At 42.9% G+C, this 13,543-nt stretch overlaps 1 protein-coding gene across 1 annotated transcript; it reads right to left on the reverse strand.

The window, feature by feature from the left end:
* Positions 1 to 6,125: 6,125 nt before the first annotated feature.
* Positions 6,126 to 13,000, reverse strand: RHOBTB3 (Rho-related BTB domain containing 3; the record flags this gene model as incomplete). Its single annotated transcript, XM_010003696.1, has 6 exons — positions 6,126 to 6,241; positions 6,613 to 6,709; positions 7,519 to 7,685; positions 8,978 to 9,151; positions 11,493 to 11,604; positions 12,888 to 13,000. Coding segments are annotated over 6 exons (779 nt in total), but the record flags the coding sequence as incomplete, so codon positions are not given.
* Positions 13,001 to 13,543: the final 543 nt, after the last annotated feature.

The following is a 13,543-nucleotide window of genomic DNA, read 5'->3' on the forward strand; positions in this document are numbered from 1 at the left end:
TCTCTCAGTTTCAACCCCTTCCCCCTGCTCCCATCCCTCCCTGCCCTTGTCCCAAGCCCCTCCCCAGCTTTCCTGGAGCCCCTTCAGGCCCTGGAAGCTGCTCTCAGGTCACCCTGGAGCCTTCTCTTCTCCAGGCTCAACACCCCAACTCTCCCAGCCTGGCTCCAGAGCAGAGCTGCTCCAGCCCTCCCAGCATCTCCGGGGCCTCCTCTGGCCTCTCTCCAACAGCTCCATGTCCCTCCTGTGCTGGGGACCCCAGCCTGGCCCCAGCCCTGCAGGGGGTCTCAGCAGAGCAGAGCAGAGGGGACAATCCCCTCCCTGGCCCTGCTGGTCACGCTGCTGGGGATGCAGCTCAGGATGTGATTTTCCCTCTGTGCTCTTTCTTCCCCTGTTTTTCGAGGGAGGGAGAAGAGGCCATAACCCACAGACCTCCCAAGCACCTTGGTTCATGATGCCTCTTTCCTGTCCCTTGTTTCCCAGCTGCTGCTTTCTCCACAAGGCTGATGAACCACATGGGGACACCCTTCCCTGTTGGAGGGCACATTGTGAGAAACCATTCTCTTCCTACAGAACCATTCACAGGACCATGGTCATCTCCAGCAGAAAATGCCCCACTACCTCCCAGAGGGAAAACCTGGGGGAAAATCCCATATCATTTCCTTCAGCCACAGGAAAGAAAGCTTCAGTCACCCTCCTTAGGTGCTCTGGTGACAACCAAACACAGGAGACAAATCTGTAGGAAGCCAGACTTCATCAACTGTAGCACTTCATTAAATGTAGTACTACACTAATTATGGTTGACTTTTTTTCAGCCCAGATTGCCTCAAATGTCAGAAGCTGGTAGTGATGCTTTTTCTTCCCTCCCCTCTGGCCTCAGCTGTGGGATAAAATGAATGGAAGTAATTAGGGTTATGAGGATGCAGTTTTGGTGGCACATCAGTCCTTACACAACCATCCCAGGCTCTTTGCAGTGCCATGGGCTATTCCACTGGGTGTCCAATCCCTCTCTTTGGTGGGTGAAGCACTTGGAGGGGCAGGTGTCAAAGGGCCAAAAAATACCAGAGGGAAAAGGAAACAAGAGCAATGCAATTAAGGCAGTCACAAGCAGAGTTCAAGAGGGATCACAGCAATAACACCCCCAGGTGACATCAGGCTGTCAGGCTGTCCCAGCTTCCTGAATTCTCAAACCTCTTTTCTGTCAGCATTTTGAAAGGGGTTTGTCAGACTTGTGAAGGATTCAAGTTCCTCCATACCTTACCAACAGTATAGATGTATTCCAGGTACACCCTGAATTATCCAGAAATGTCCATATTTTTATTTTTGTCCTGAATTAGGGCACATAATGTGTACAGCTCAAGGGTTTTTTTCCTATATTAACAGACACAGAATTCCAGGTGGGAGGGACCTCAAGGATCATCTGCACCAACTTTCCTGGGCTTCACAGTATTAAAAATATCATCCATTTCATTGAAACAATTATTAAAAGAAGTCAAAGATTAAGCACGTGTGTGCACACAGATGTGTGGGGAGGGCTGTGTGGGTTTATTTTTTACACAGCCTGGTAGAAATATTTAACAATTATGTTTCCATGGTTAGTTTCATGTGTCTAAGCTCAGGATGAAAAATCTGCAATTCAGATGTTCTGCAGAAAAAATTTGCACACATTGTAAGTCATTAGCAAGAAGACTTGCCTGATTTGGGAGGAAAAGTTCATTGCACCTCCAAGGCTGTGGGTTTGCTCCTCCGAGTCATTCAGGTTTGGACACACATTCCTGACTCCCAGGATTTTATCCAGACTGGGATGGTTAAGGCAGGGCAACCCCCTTCTTCCCAGGCACAAGACTGGGAAGAACCACCCACCCCAGGCTGCCTTGGATGCTTCCAGGGCATGGGAACACAACCCCAGCCCAAACTCAAACTACCTGAGCTCTCTCTGTCTTCCATCAGATGCTTCCCACCCACCTTGGTACTTTTAGAAGCTTCTCTGATCTTCCCTCACTGACCAAATTCCTCAGTGATGGTGGCACAAGTTGCACATCCCCCTCACCCTCATCAGGAGTGGAAGAGAAGGAAGAGAGGCCTCCTCCTGTGCCTGGAAAATGAATGAGAAGCCCCAAAGATTCATTCTTGGCGGGTTTAAATTCCTTTACCTCTTGGCAGAACAGCAATCCTGTACTTCAGGTCGTGCCAATTTCTGCAGACTCATGTTTTCTCAGCGTTCTCTCCACCCTCCCCCAGCCCAAGGGAGGTCTTCAGGATGAGAAGTCCCACCTGGACCTTTCCTGGATGGCATGAGGGACATCTCTGAAGCTGTTCTCCAGCAGGACAGGCTGCTGCCCATCCTTTCATGCAGATGGAATTGCCAGGGGAGGAAAAACAGACCATCTAACAGCAAAGTTTAGGGGTGAGGCTGCTGCAGGACTTGTCCCATGGACAGCCCCACCATCCCCACCTGGAGGTACCTCAGAGCTGGAGAGGCCCCTTCCAACACCAACTACTCCAGGATTCTAACATTTTGCAAAAAAATGGCTAAACAACCACATGAGACTGACTAGAGGAAGTCTGGGTTTGTTTGGGTTGTTTTATTTTGTAGCAAAATTGTACATATCCAGTCTAAAAACATGAACATTTTAGCCAGGGGACACTGGAAGAAAACCACACAGGAGTTTCAGCACATGCCCTAATAAGACAACTTTTCCTTCTTCCAACGGTTTATTTGAAACCAAACACACCAAGACCTAAAGGAGGGTTTTGGGGTTGTTTTTTTTAAATCATCTACGTTGTGGAAAATGGTATTAGTGCAGAAAGCTTCCCTGGTTGGTTCCTGGCTTGGGACACCACCTGTGGGTAGAGCAAGGATCACCCTGTGCAAGGGATTCTTCAAAAACTTTGCTTCCAAAGTGCATTTTGAGAGTCAGCTCCAACCACCTCCACTTAAACCTGAGTCTGAACCTGTAATCACAAACCTTCCAAGATCCACATTTGCCACCAGCCTCCTTCTCCAACCCCAACACTGCCAATGCCCTGGAGTCCAGGAGATGCTAGAACAAAGGGACCCTCAGGACACCCTGGAGGTGGGTCCTTCCCCTTGCCCTGGGCAGGGGGTCCAACACAGCTCCAGAACCCTGGTCCATGGCTCTGGATGCCCACCTGAGCACATCCCACCTGAGCACATCCCACCTGAGCACATCCCACCTGAGCACATCCCACCTGAGCACATCCCACCTGAGCTCAAACCAGGGCACAGGACCCTGGGTGTTCCCAGCAGGATTAACTCTCCCCACTGCCTGCAAAAACACCCCCAACACCACCTTCCCACACCAACACAGAAGTTTTTCTTCTCAGACATTTTACTTTTTTTTTTTCAAAAACTCTTCTTAAACAACTTTTTTTTTTTTTTTTTTTAAATATATAATCTTGTTGCTAATTTTTTATTTCGTACCATAGTATAATTTATTTATTTTGTACCATAATATAATTTATTTTGTACCATAGTATAATTTATTTATTTTTAATATACCATAGCAATTTTTACTTCATACCACACCAAGCTACTCATAAACAGCAGACTCAGTAGTGCCCTGATTCCTGCCTGTCCATGAGTGACATGATCCTAAACTCCTTCACTAAAAAAAAAATAAATTATTAAAATTCACCAACACCAACTCACCAAGAATCATCACCTGCTTTGATTTTGTTTCTAGAATGCTGAAGTGTCAGCTGTAAAAATAGCTTTAATACATTTCCATGGAATATCATCATACAAAGCAAAAATAAGAGTTAACAGGCTTTTTCTATCAGATAGGCTATGTCTGTGAGGAGGGCACATCTGCACCTGATACAGGCACCATTTTGGGGAGATTCAGTAAAATGGAAAGCTGCTTAATGTCAGAATAGTTGTTTGCATTAATTAATCTGTGAATAAATAAGAAATATTTCCACACTGCCTGGCTTCTCTGTATAAAACCTGTAGTTACCTCTGTCTAAAATTCATAATAGCAAAATACTTCTCTTGGTTAGATACAAAGTGTTTGTCTTTCCATTAAGCCTGTTCTGAAATGCCTACAAAACCCTTGCAGAAAGTTAAAAATAGCATTTTGCTGTTTGCTACCTACACTTAAATTATCAGAACAGACTAACCTCTAGTAAAGAAAAAACAAACAAACAAACAAAAGCTTTCAAAATATTAAAAATTCAGGGCATCATGCAATGCAGACCAACATTACACAGCTTTTTTATCAGTGCAGGATGTAGACCTTGGATAACTTAGATAACTTGGATAACTTGGGTAACTGGGATAACTGAGCTGGCTGCTGGCAGAAGCACAAGCCATGACCCAGGATGCTCTTAGGCATCTAATTATTTTTCATCAATTTATGCTTTAATTTAAAAAAGCAAAACACAAAAAACCCAAAAAACTTTTATTTATATCTACCCAGTAAATTTATGCTTGAATTTTCTCATTTCTACTATGATAGGAAAGAACGTTTCTTTTTTTTTTCTTTCTCATTTAAGTTCAATACATACTTCTTCCCTGATTTTTTTTGCTTTGCTTTCAGTTTTATTCAGTGATCTTGAAAAAAACCAACACAGTGCCCTGTAATCCAAACTCCTAATGTGCAAGATGTAGACAGGCACGTCCACTCTTTTAAAGAACTTCAGGATCCCCAGATGAAAAGTGAAAAATAAAAAAATGCTTCATCATCCTTACACAAGACCAACCTCAGAGGTTTGAGCCTGCTGAGTCATGAGCTCTCCTTGGTTTTTTTGTCCAAAAATAGGAAATATCCCCTCAACCTTTGAAAAGATCATTAGAAAAAAAAGAAAAAACAGAAAAAAAAAAAAGAAAAGAAAGAAGAAGTCCCTATTAGTCTAGAGTGGAATTTGAACAGAACAATTGACCTAAAAGGCCATATGGAAATATAAAACATTTCTTATAAGCAAAAAAAACAAAAGGAGATTGATCTCCAGCATTTTGCTTTTCCTCCTTCTCACAGCTGCAGCCTCCAAGTACTTTTGAGATGCTGAAGAAAGACCTAAATTATTTTTTTCACTGTCTTTTCTCTGTCTTTCTAGGCTGAGGCTGAACACCAAGCTTAAAGGCAGGGGGCAAAGCAAAAGTAGAACAGGACTGATAACAAGGGGTTTGATTCCTTGATGAGATTTCACTTGCAGAGAAGTGTCTCCACTTAGAACCTCCTGTAAAGGCTGGGTTCATTTTGCCATTAATATCACAAAACACACAGAAGTTCATGGCAGAAGAGATGAATGACTTAGGTCAAGGAAGCTCAAAATAGCATCTACCAGGGTCACCCTAGTCATAATAGTTAGGATTTATCTGTTATCTCTGAGAAAAGAATCCAAGTAGCCAGAAAATACATTAATGTTTGCCTTATGAGCACATGGTGGTAATTTAATTTAAACTAATAATCTGCAGATTATTAAAACAGACTTTCTCCTCCTGTTTTCTGGGAGGAAAAAGTATTTCTGCTTCTGGGTTTTTTGGGAGGCACTTGAGGGTACAGTGATGCATAGGCATGCCTCTGGAATTGAAATACCTTCAAGAGTCTCAGTAAAACAAACTACAGGCTTAACCTGAAGTAGAAAATGAGTAGTACCTGAAATGCTTCTTAAGCCCAAGCTTTATTCTTCAAACCAACAGATGCTCCAGTAAATTTCTGGAACATTCAGAGAACTTACGAGTTGGCTTCTCAGTTTCCCTGCACTGCTACTGTGCTCCTGTGGTGCACAGACTTGCAAAAAATAAATAAATCTGCTTTCAACAGATGCTGATTTAGCAGCCAAAATTACCATGAATAAAGGCATTAGAAGAGCACAGTCATGACACTGATACTACATTTGATCCCCATGGGTGTGAAACCCTGGTGCTTGAAATAAACCTTCCTGGCACGTTTATCAACGGTTCAAGGGAGGAAAGGCAAAAAAGCAGAGTGGTTTATTACCAAAGCAAATGGTGCTCCAAGTGCAGTACAGCACGGCACACAGAGCGCCAGGGGACACTGGTTTTGGGTTTGTTTTTTTCTCCTGACAAGGGTTTTCTGCTCAGTGTAACTCCCAGTCTGAGCCTTCCCAGCCCAGAAGCAGTTTCCCAGTGTCCAGCCCTCTCACATGACTGTGCAGTGACGCTTCTGGGAGTGGATGTAGCTCCGGTACTCAGCCAGCTGCTTCAGGTACAAGCTGGAAGGCCACCTGTGCATCTCCACGAAACTGCGCTCCTCCGCTGAAGGAAGCAACAGAGGGGTTAGGTGGAGCAGCCTGGCTGCAGGAAGTCTTCTAACAAGAGGCTGAGAAAATGTTGGGGACACAAATACAACTAGGGAAGCAGGGGTGAGTGCTGTCCCTTTTGCCTCGGTCTCACCGTCACGCAGATGTCAAAGTTCCCTTGCCATGAAGTTAGCAATAGATAAGTTACTGAACAAAACAGAACCAGAGAATGGTTTGGAGTTGGGTCTAGATGACCTTTAAGGTCCCTTCTAGCCCAAACCATTCCATGATTCTATGGTTCTGTGAAGTAGAGTTGTCCAGCATCTCACTTCTGTACTGAGCAGCACCAAAAAGCACTTCTCCTTCTGAAACAAAATGATAGATTACCTGAAAGATCCTGAAACTCGGGTTTTTGACTGAAGATGAGGTAGTTGGTGGCAATAAAATGAAGAAGCCAAGTGGAGAGGCAATCAGAATTGTGGAACTGCAGGAGGAAAGGAAACAAACAGCACTTCACCCTGCCGTGTTAAAACACAGGTCACTGAATCTTGTTCTGACTGAAGGAGATAAAGGAGGACAAGTCACTGCTGGAAACACATCCACAGATGGAGACCCCAGACCAACAACCCCTCGCCAGGGTGGGACCTCATCCCAAGGGCTCCCAGGGCAGGTTTTTTTTCCTCTGAACAGCAGCAGAGCTTCAGGAAAAGGAAGGTGTGTTGGTTTTGGTGCCTCTCCTTTCTCCACAAAACCCTGTTCGTGTGAGACAATATCCTGCCTGAGACTTGTAAACAGGTTTTATTTTCCTCTTTTGTTTTCCCTGGCTCTTTCTCTCTCTCTCTTTTTTTTTTTTTTTCAGCTCCTAAAACTTTCTTTTCATGCTTTTCCTGGTTTTATCCCCCCTCAATATCCTATCAGGTTAGATCTCCTTTGCCACTTGTGTGTCAGACTGTTTTCTTTTTGACTAAAAGAGGAAGTGGTGCAGCTTCACTTGCCCCAGACACCTATTTCCTGGTAGACCTTGCAATTCAGCTGAATCACTGCAACGTGCCCTGGATGCAGGAAACTGCCCAGATTTTGGTATAGCCACACACTGGGCAACAAAAGGATGGTTTCAGCCAGCCTTTTGCAACCAAATATCCCTAATCCACAGATTGTAGATCCCTGCTTGTCCTTGGGAACAGGATTTTACTACAAACTGAAAAACCTTAGAAATCCCTTTTTTAATAGAAAGAAACCCCCACTCTTTAGGCTCAGCACAGGAGTTTCCTATCTGGTGAACACCCCACACACCTTAGCTTTTTTGAGCAAGCTAACGACGCTGAGGCTTGTGGATGCCAGCTCCCTGCTGGGCATGCTCTGGAGCTGGGTGATGATGTAAAGCTCACAGATGTGCTGCAGCCTCAACACCTGGTACATCTCTGCGCAGATCAGGAGGGACATGGCTTGGAGAATGCTGGCTGGAAGCAAGGAGAGAGCAAGAAGTTGCAGCTGGTTTCCTGCTTTTGACCAAAGGTGCTTGTCACAGAGTCAGCTTTTAAACAGCTAACAGTGAGCACCAAGCCCAGCCACTGTCCATCACCTCCTTTTAATTTCCATTATTATCACTACAGGTTTGCTACATCACCCTCATTTTTTTTTTCCTGATAAATGATGTAATTAACAGGAAAAGAGCAGTCAGCACTTTTTGGAAGGCAAGTGTCAGAAATTGTAGTAAATATCCTTTCTCCTAGTGTTGCTGGTCTACTTAAAGTGATGACTACAGAGATGATTAAGGAGTGATGATCAAGGATTTAGTTTTCTAACTTCTCTTTCAAAAAAGTAACTTTGTGATAATCTGGAGAAAACATAACGAAAAGACCAAAGAGAAGAGGGAGCAACCATGTTTATTTTCTAAAAAAAATATGATACAATGATTGCATCCCTGCCCATGCAGGGGGTTTGGACCTAGATGATCTTTCAGGTCCCTTCCAACCCAAACCATCCCATGGTTCTTTGATATTTAAACTGGTGGACAATGAAATGATGGACAGACTGAAAAGAATAACATACAGGAAACCTAAGAAGGTGGAATTATTTTAAAATAAAATAAAAAAGCAAAAAGGCATATAACACCATCTTATTCATTAATTAATTAATTCATTAATTCACTCATCCATCCATTAATTCATTCAATCAATAACAGGAAAATTCTCTGTATTGAAATAATACTTATCATTTAGTACATAGATTTCTTATTTAAAAAGACAAAGGTTAAGACAAAGAATTCTTCAGCTCAATTTTTCTTTCAAAACACTCAGTTTGGATATATTTTTTTCCTGGTTTTACATAAATAAGACATCCACGTGTATAAATATTGTATTCCTGCAATTCAGCCTTGTTTATTAAACTTAACAAAAGATATTCTTAACAAAGTAACAATTTGGAAACTGAACCCAGAGGTAAGATTAGAAAGCAGTATTATCTTGATGTAAAAATAAAATCCTAAATGTTGTCATGGACCAGAAATTAAACTACAGGTTTTTGAGTCTTGCTGTGTAAGCACACAACAGTGATGTATGTTATGCCTCCAGTTGATTTTACTTGAGTTAAGATTGATTTGGGTTTTTTTATTGCATGCTATGATCAAGTTCTATTTCTGGAGACATCATTCATGAAAATATTGGCATTTTTCAATGAAATAAATGCTGCTACATTGTTCCCTATCAAAGCCCCACCATGGGAAAATAAATATATTTTAAAATGTTCTTACCTGGGCAGCAGGAGTCGGTATAAAGATACTCTAGAAAGGAGAGGAAAGTGTCTTTGGAAACCCCATAGACTGGAACCAGAACACTATTTGCTTCTAGATAATTACCATTAAACATAGCTGCCATTACCTCACAGCGAGCTACCAGAACTGCTCTGTGGGCTGGTACAGTGGCACCTGCAGGATGCAAGACAAAGGTCCATGGTCACTTCAAATACACTGTAATCTCTTGGTTTTACAGCTCATCTTCCCTTAGAAGGCCTTCATTTTGCAGAACATGATTTAAAGCCATTTCAGTGGGTTTAAAATTAACAGCAGCCACCTGGGGGTGACTGGCACACTCACTGGATACCAACCAAGATGTTCACATCTGCCCAGGACCAACCAGCAAACCAAAATAAATGCCACACTTATTGTGACAGCCTGTCCCCCTCCACCAGGTGCTCCAAACAGGGCAGGCTTCTGTCAGTCAAAACAGTCCCCCAGCTACCACAAAACCTGACAGCTACACCAGTTTATGCTAACTGAGCCTCTGGGCCATTGCATAAATACAAAGTGCTGTGAATTATGATGAAAATAAGTGATCCGTGCTCATCAGCAGTCCCAGTGATAACCAATTTGCATTGCAGAAACTTCCACATAATCACACAAAGCAGAGAAAAGCAAATTATTGCAGATAAAATTTCATTGAAACCGTTACCTAAGTACGAATTTAACCAGATCAAGCATTTTGCCTGAGTGAATTTCCTATCTTAAGGAAAATAATGCTGATAAATCAAATATAACTTTTTATACTTACACAGGTAATGAGCAATACTTGATGCAGACATGATGTCAGACAGGCATGCAGTTCTGTACGTGCATGCGACAGGATATTTACCTATTTATTAGGGGATTCAGCCACATTATGAGTCATTACACAGGAATAACAGGTCCCACTTTCAATGGCTCAAGTACTTTTTCAAGTTAGAAATCTCAAGGCAACTCCCAATATTCAAGGAATTAGTGGAAGACTTAAAAAAAACATATTTACCTGATCCAGACTAAACCCTTCACCTTCTCTTAGTAATTATTTAATTTTGATATAATTACTGTGGCTGATGAACTAGGGAAAAAAGGCTTGGAAGATTTACCAAACATTAGAAAAAAACAGTTCACATTTTAGTAGTGTATAATAGGACTTTAAAAAACACTTGTAAACCCATTTGGTAGTAATTTTTTTTTTCTGTAAAATATATAATGGTGGCATGGTTTCATCCTCTTCCCACAAAGCCCCTCTCAAGAGCTGGACACTGAGATGAATTGTTCCTGTCACTAAACTCAGCGTCCGTATTTCGTTCCCATTTTTAAATACCTTCTTTTTTGGATTTTCTGCATATTAAACAGGACACTTAGAATGAATCTGCTTGCTCTCGTTTGCTTATGTTTGAGGGAGTCAGGCTTCATATCTGGCTCTGGGATTTAAAGCTGAAAATAATTAAACAACTGCCTAATTCTCAAGGACCATTTCTACACGAAGGGTGGACAAATTGAGAAAACCATGAGCATTTAAAAACCATCTCATCCTTATGCTCACAAAAGCATGTGACACTTCCCTCTTCCCCATTTAATTTATGTATTTAATTTTTTGTTTTTCCCCCTGTATTTCATTTTCCTGCATTGAATTTCCAGGAAAGAAAAATAATCACACTGTAATCTATTGGTGCATCCAAAATGGGAACAAAACGGTTTTTCCAGCATGGAAAAAATGCCTGTGGCACCTTTATGAGGGAATCTGTGTAACTTCACAGTTTTTAATCCTGACCACAGAGATGACTAGATAATTAGCCTGATAAAATACAGCAGGTGCTGATGGCACCTCAGTTAGCCATCAAAACCCCAGCATGTCCACGTGCTCTTCTGGGGAGGCCTTGCCGGGGAGGAGGGCAGTGAATGAAGACTTGGGAGAGATGGGAGTGGGACATAAATCCCTGCCAGCTTCTGGAGGGCAGGAAAAGGCACATCCCAGCTGGGATGGAAGAAGGGAAGGGGGTCAGGAATTGATGACCAGCATCTCTGCTCCTTTCACTCAGGGCAAGCAGAGAAAGTCCTCACAAGTCCTCACTGAGCTGTGACGCTCGCTCACGTCCCGCGCGTGTGCGGGTGGGAACAGGAGCAAGATAAGTAAAAGTTTTAAGGTAAAATCACTGCCCTGTGATGGTGCTGCTGCAGGAGCCTCTCCTGCAGCACAGCCCTCATTCTGCTGAGCCTCCTAGGGGTGTGTGGAAACAGAGAGACACAAGGCCTAACAGATGGTTATGGGGACCAACTACGCCGGGGGTGGGCACTGTGTGCAGCATCCCTAGGGACATGTGTCACTTCCAGGCAAGAAAACAAACAACTGCCTTCTAGGATGAGAGCAAAGTTCATGCCTTTTCTTAATTGTGACACAACAGAAAACAAGAGTCCACTCCAGCTCCCAGCTCCTGCAAGGAGGATGAACATAGAGCCCATGTCAGTGGGCACTGAGGGACTATACCTTGTATTTTGAAGATGACATCAGCTAGGACAGGCGTGTTAAAGAACAGCCTGAGAGGAGTACTGTACAGCTGTTTCACCTGGTGAGACCTGCAGTCCTTCACAGTGCTCAGCTGCAAAACAAATCATTAACAAAACAGGGCCACAGGCATAAAAGATTACAAGACACCGTTTATATGGGAAACTAAACTTAAACGGCCTTTTGCTCCCCGCTTCACACTGTCCTCCTAAAGCCACCCAGCCACTTTTCCCATGTGTGCCACCCTCTGCAACGACCTTCAGCACTTACCTCCCTGTTCCCCACAGACCAGCAGCTCCCAAGGGTCCCTCTCTCCCACACTCTGACTCACCCTGTGACTTCCCCCACCCAGGTCATAGACTGGGTCACCTCTGACCACATCCCAAGTTTTCTGGACTCCTAACACCTTCACACCTGCCGTGCTGGGAGACAAGCTAGGGACATGACTTAGCAGTGGACCCGGTCTAGTTGGATTAATGGTTGGATCTGATGGTCTTGGAGGTCTTTTCCAACCTGAACAATTCAATGGTTCCAAGCTCTGAGGGCTGTGAAGGGGAGCACTGACGGGACATGCGTCCACCTCCCCAGCGCGATGCCACGAAGCGAGACACCCAAAAGCTCTGTGTTCCTGGGTATTGCCCTGATATTGCCCCCACAGAGGCAGAAGGAGCCCTCAGGTCTGAGCACAGACTTCTCTGAGGATAATCTGGGCAGGCTACTGTCAAGACCCTCCAGCACCCTGCACTCCCAGTTAGCTTTTCAGTTTTGTTTTTCTTTAAAAGTGGAATCTAAAGCTACCGAAAGGAGTAACATCAAAATCACACTCTAGATTGTGACACATGACATTCAGATGAGGTTAAAATTAATTGTTAAAATCTAATCTAGTTAAATGTTGGTTGTGTGGGTTTGTTTCTTATTCTATCTAGGAAAAAAAAAAATCACAAATCTTTATTTTGCCTTTGAGGGAAAAATTTGAAATCTGGTACCTTGAAGGCATAAACCTCCCCCTCCACCCTTAAAAATCAACAACGACTCAGGCTTCTTCTCTTAAAAGCCTTCAGGACTTCCAGCCCTGAGAATGTTTTAGCTCTGGACAACTGGGGGTGGCAAGCCCACAGCTGAGCAATCACAAGCTTAAAACAGCTAAGAAGCATTCTGATTTTTATACTGTGTTAAATCAAGACAGTTCAAGATTATTTCCCGTTTAAATTGACAGAAACACTTTTTGCAAGTTCTGTAGCATCAGGGAATTTATAAGCTCTTCCTAATATAACTGATTCTATGTAATAACTTTCTGTTAACATAATAATATAAGACAAATTATCCTGTCCCAAGGACTCCAGTAACTGACACCTATCCCAAGGGAGCTGGATGTACCTTCCCTGGAGTTTTCAGGATACATTGAACTTTCTCCAGCACATGTTCAGTTTTTTCCGGATCCTTCAACTTCTCTCTTATATCCTCTTCTAATTGCTCCCACTGGAAAGCACCTGCCACAAGACCAGGTAAAGTTGGATTATAAATCAACAAGGCACAGGCCTTCACAGTCAAGAGAAAAAGAATGTACCAATGCCAAACAGATCCTGAATAAACTGTATTTTCTACACATAAACCAGCCAGACCTTTGGCTTAGGAGGTACACTTATCTTTCAGCTGCTGAAATTCCAGGTTTAATCCCCTATGCATGTCACCAGTAAATATGGGTTTTTTAAAAAAATGAATAAATAAATCCATCTATCCACACTGAAAAAACTTCTCCTCAGCTGCTAAGGCAGAAATCCTTTCCATTTACCAGGCAGGCATCAGGCTACAGAGACTGACCCAAGCTCCTTCACAGATGCAGCTCTAACCATGTCATTATAGGGGGCTTTAAAACAAGCAAATAAAAAAAGGCAGTTAAAATCAGAACACCTCATAGAAAAAAGCCTGCTAATGCTTTCAACATAAATAAAATATGTCTTCTCATGTACTGACAGCTTGCAAATATTTTATAGAGAATAAACAGGCAACAGGTACTTCCAGAAAAAAAAATA

The sequence above is a fragment of the Chaetura pelagica genome, unplaced genomic scaffold, assembly GCF_000747805.2.
Source record: "Chaetura pelagica isolate M959 unplaced genomic scaffold, ChaPel_1.0 scaffold1341, whole genome shotgun sequence".
Classification (NCBI taxonomy): domain Eukaryota; kingdom Metazoa; phylum Chordata; class Aves; order Apodiformes; family Apodidae; genus Chaetura; species Chaetura pelagica.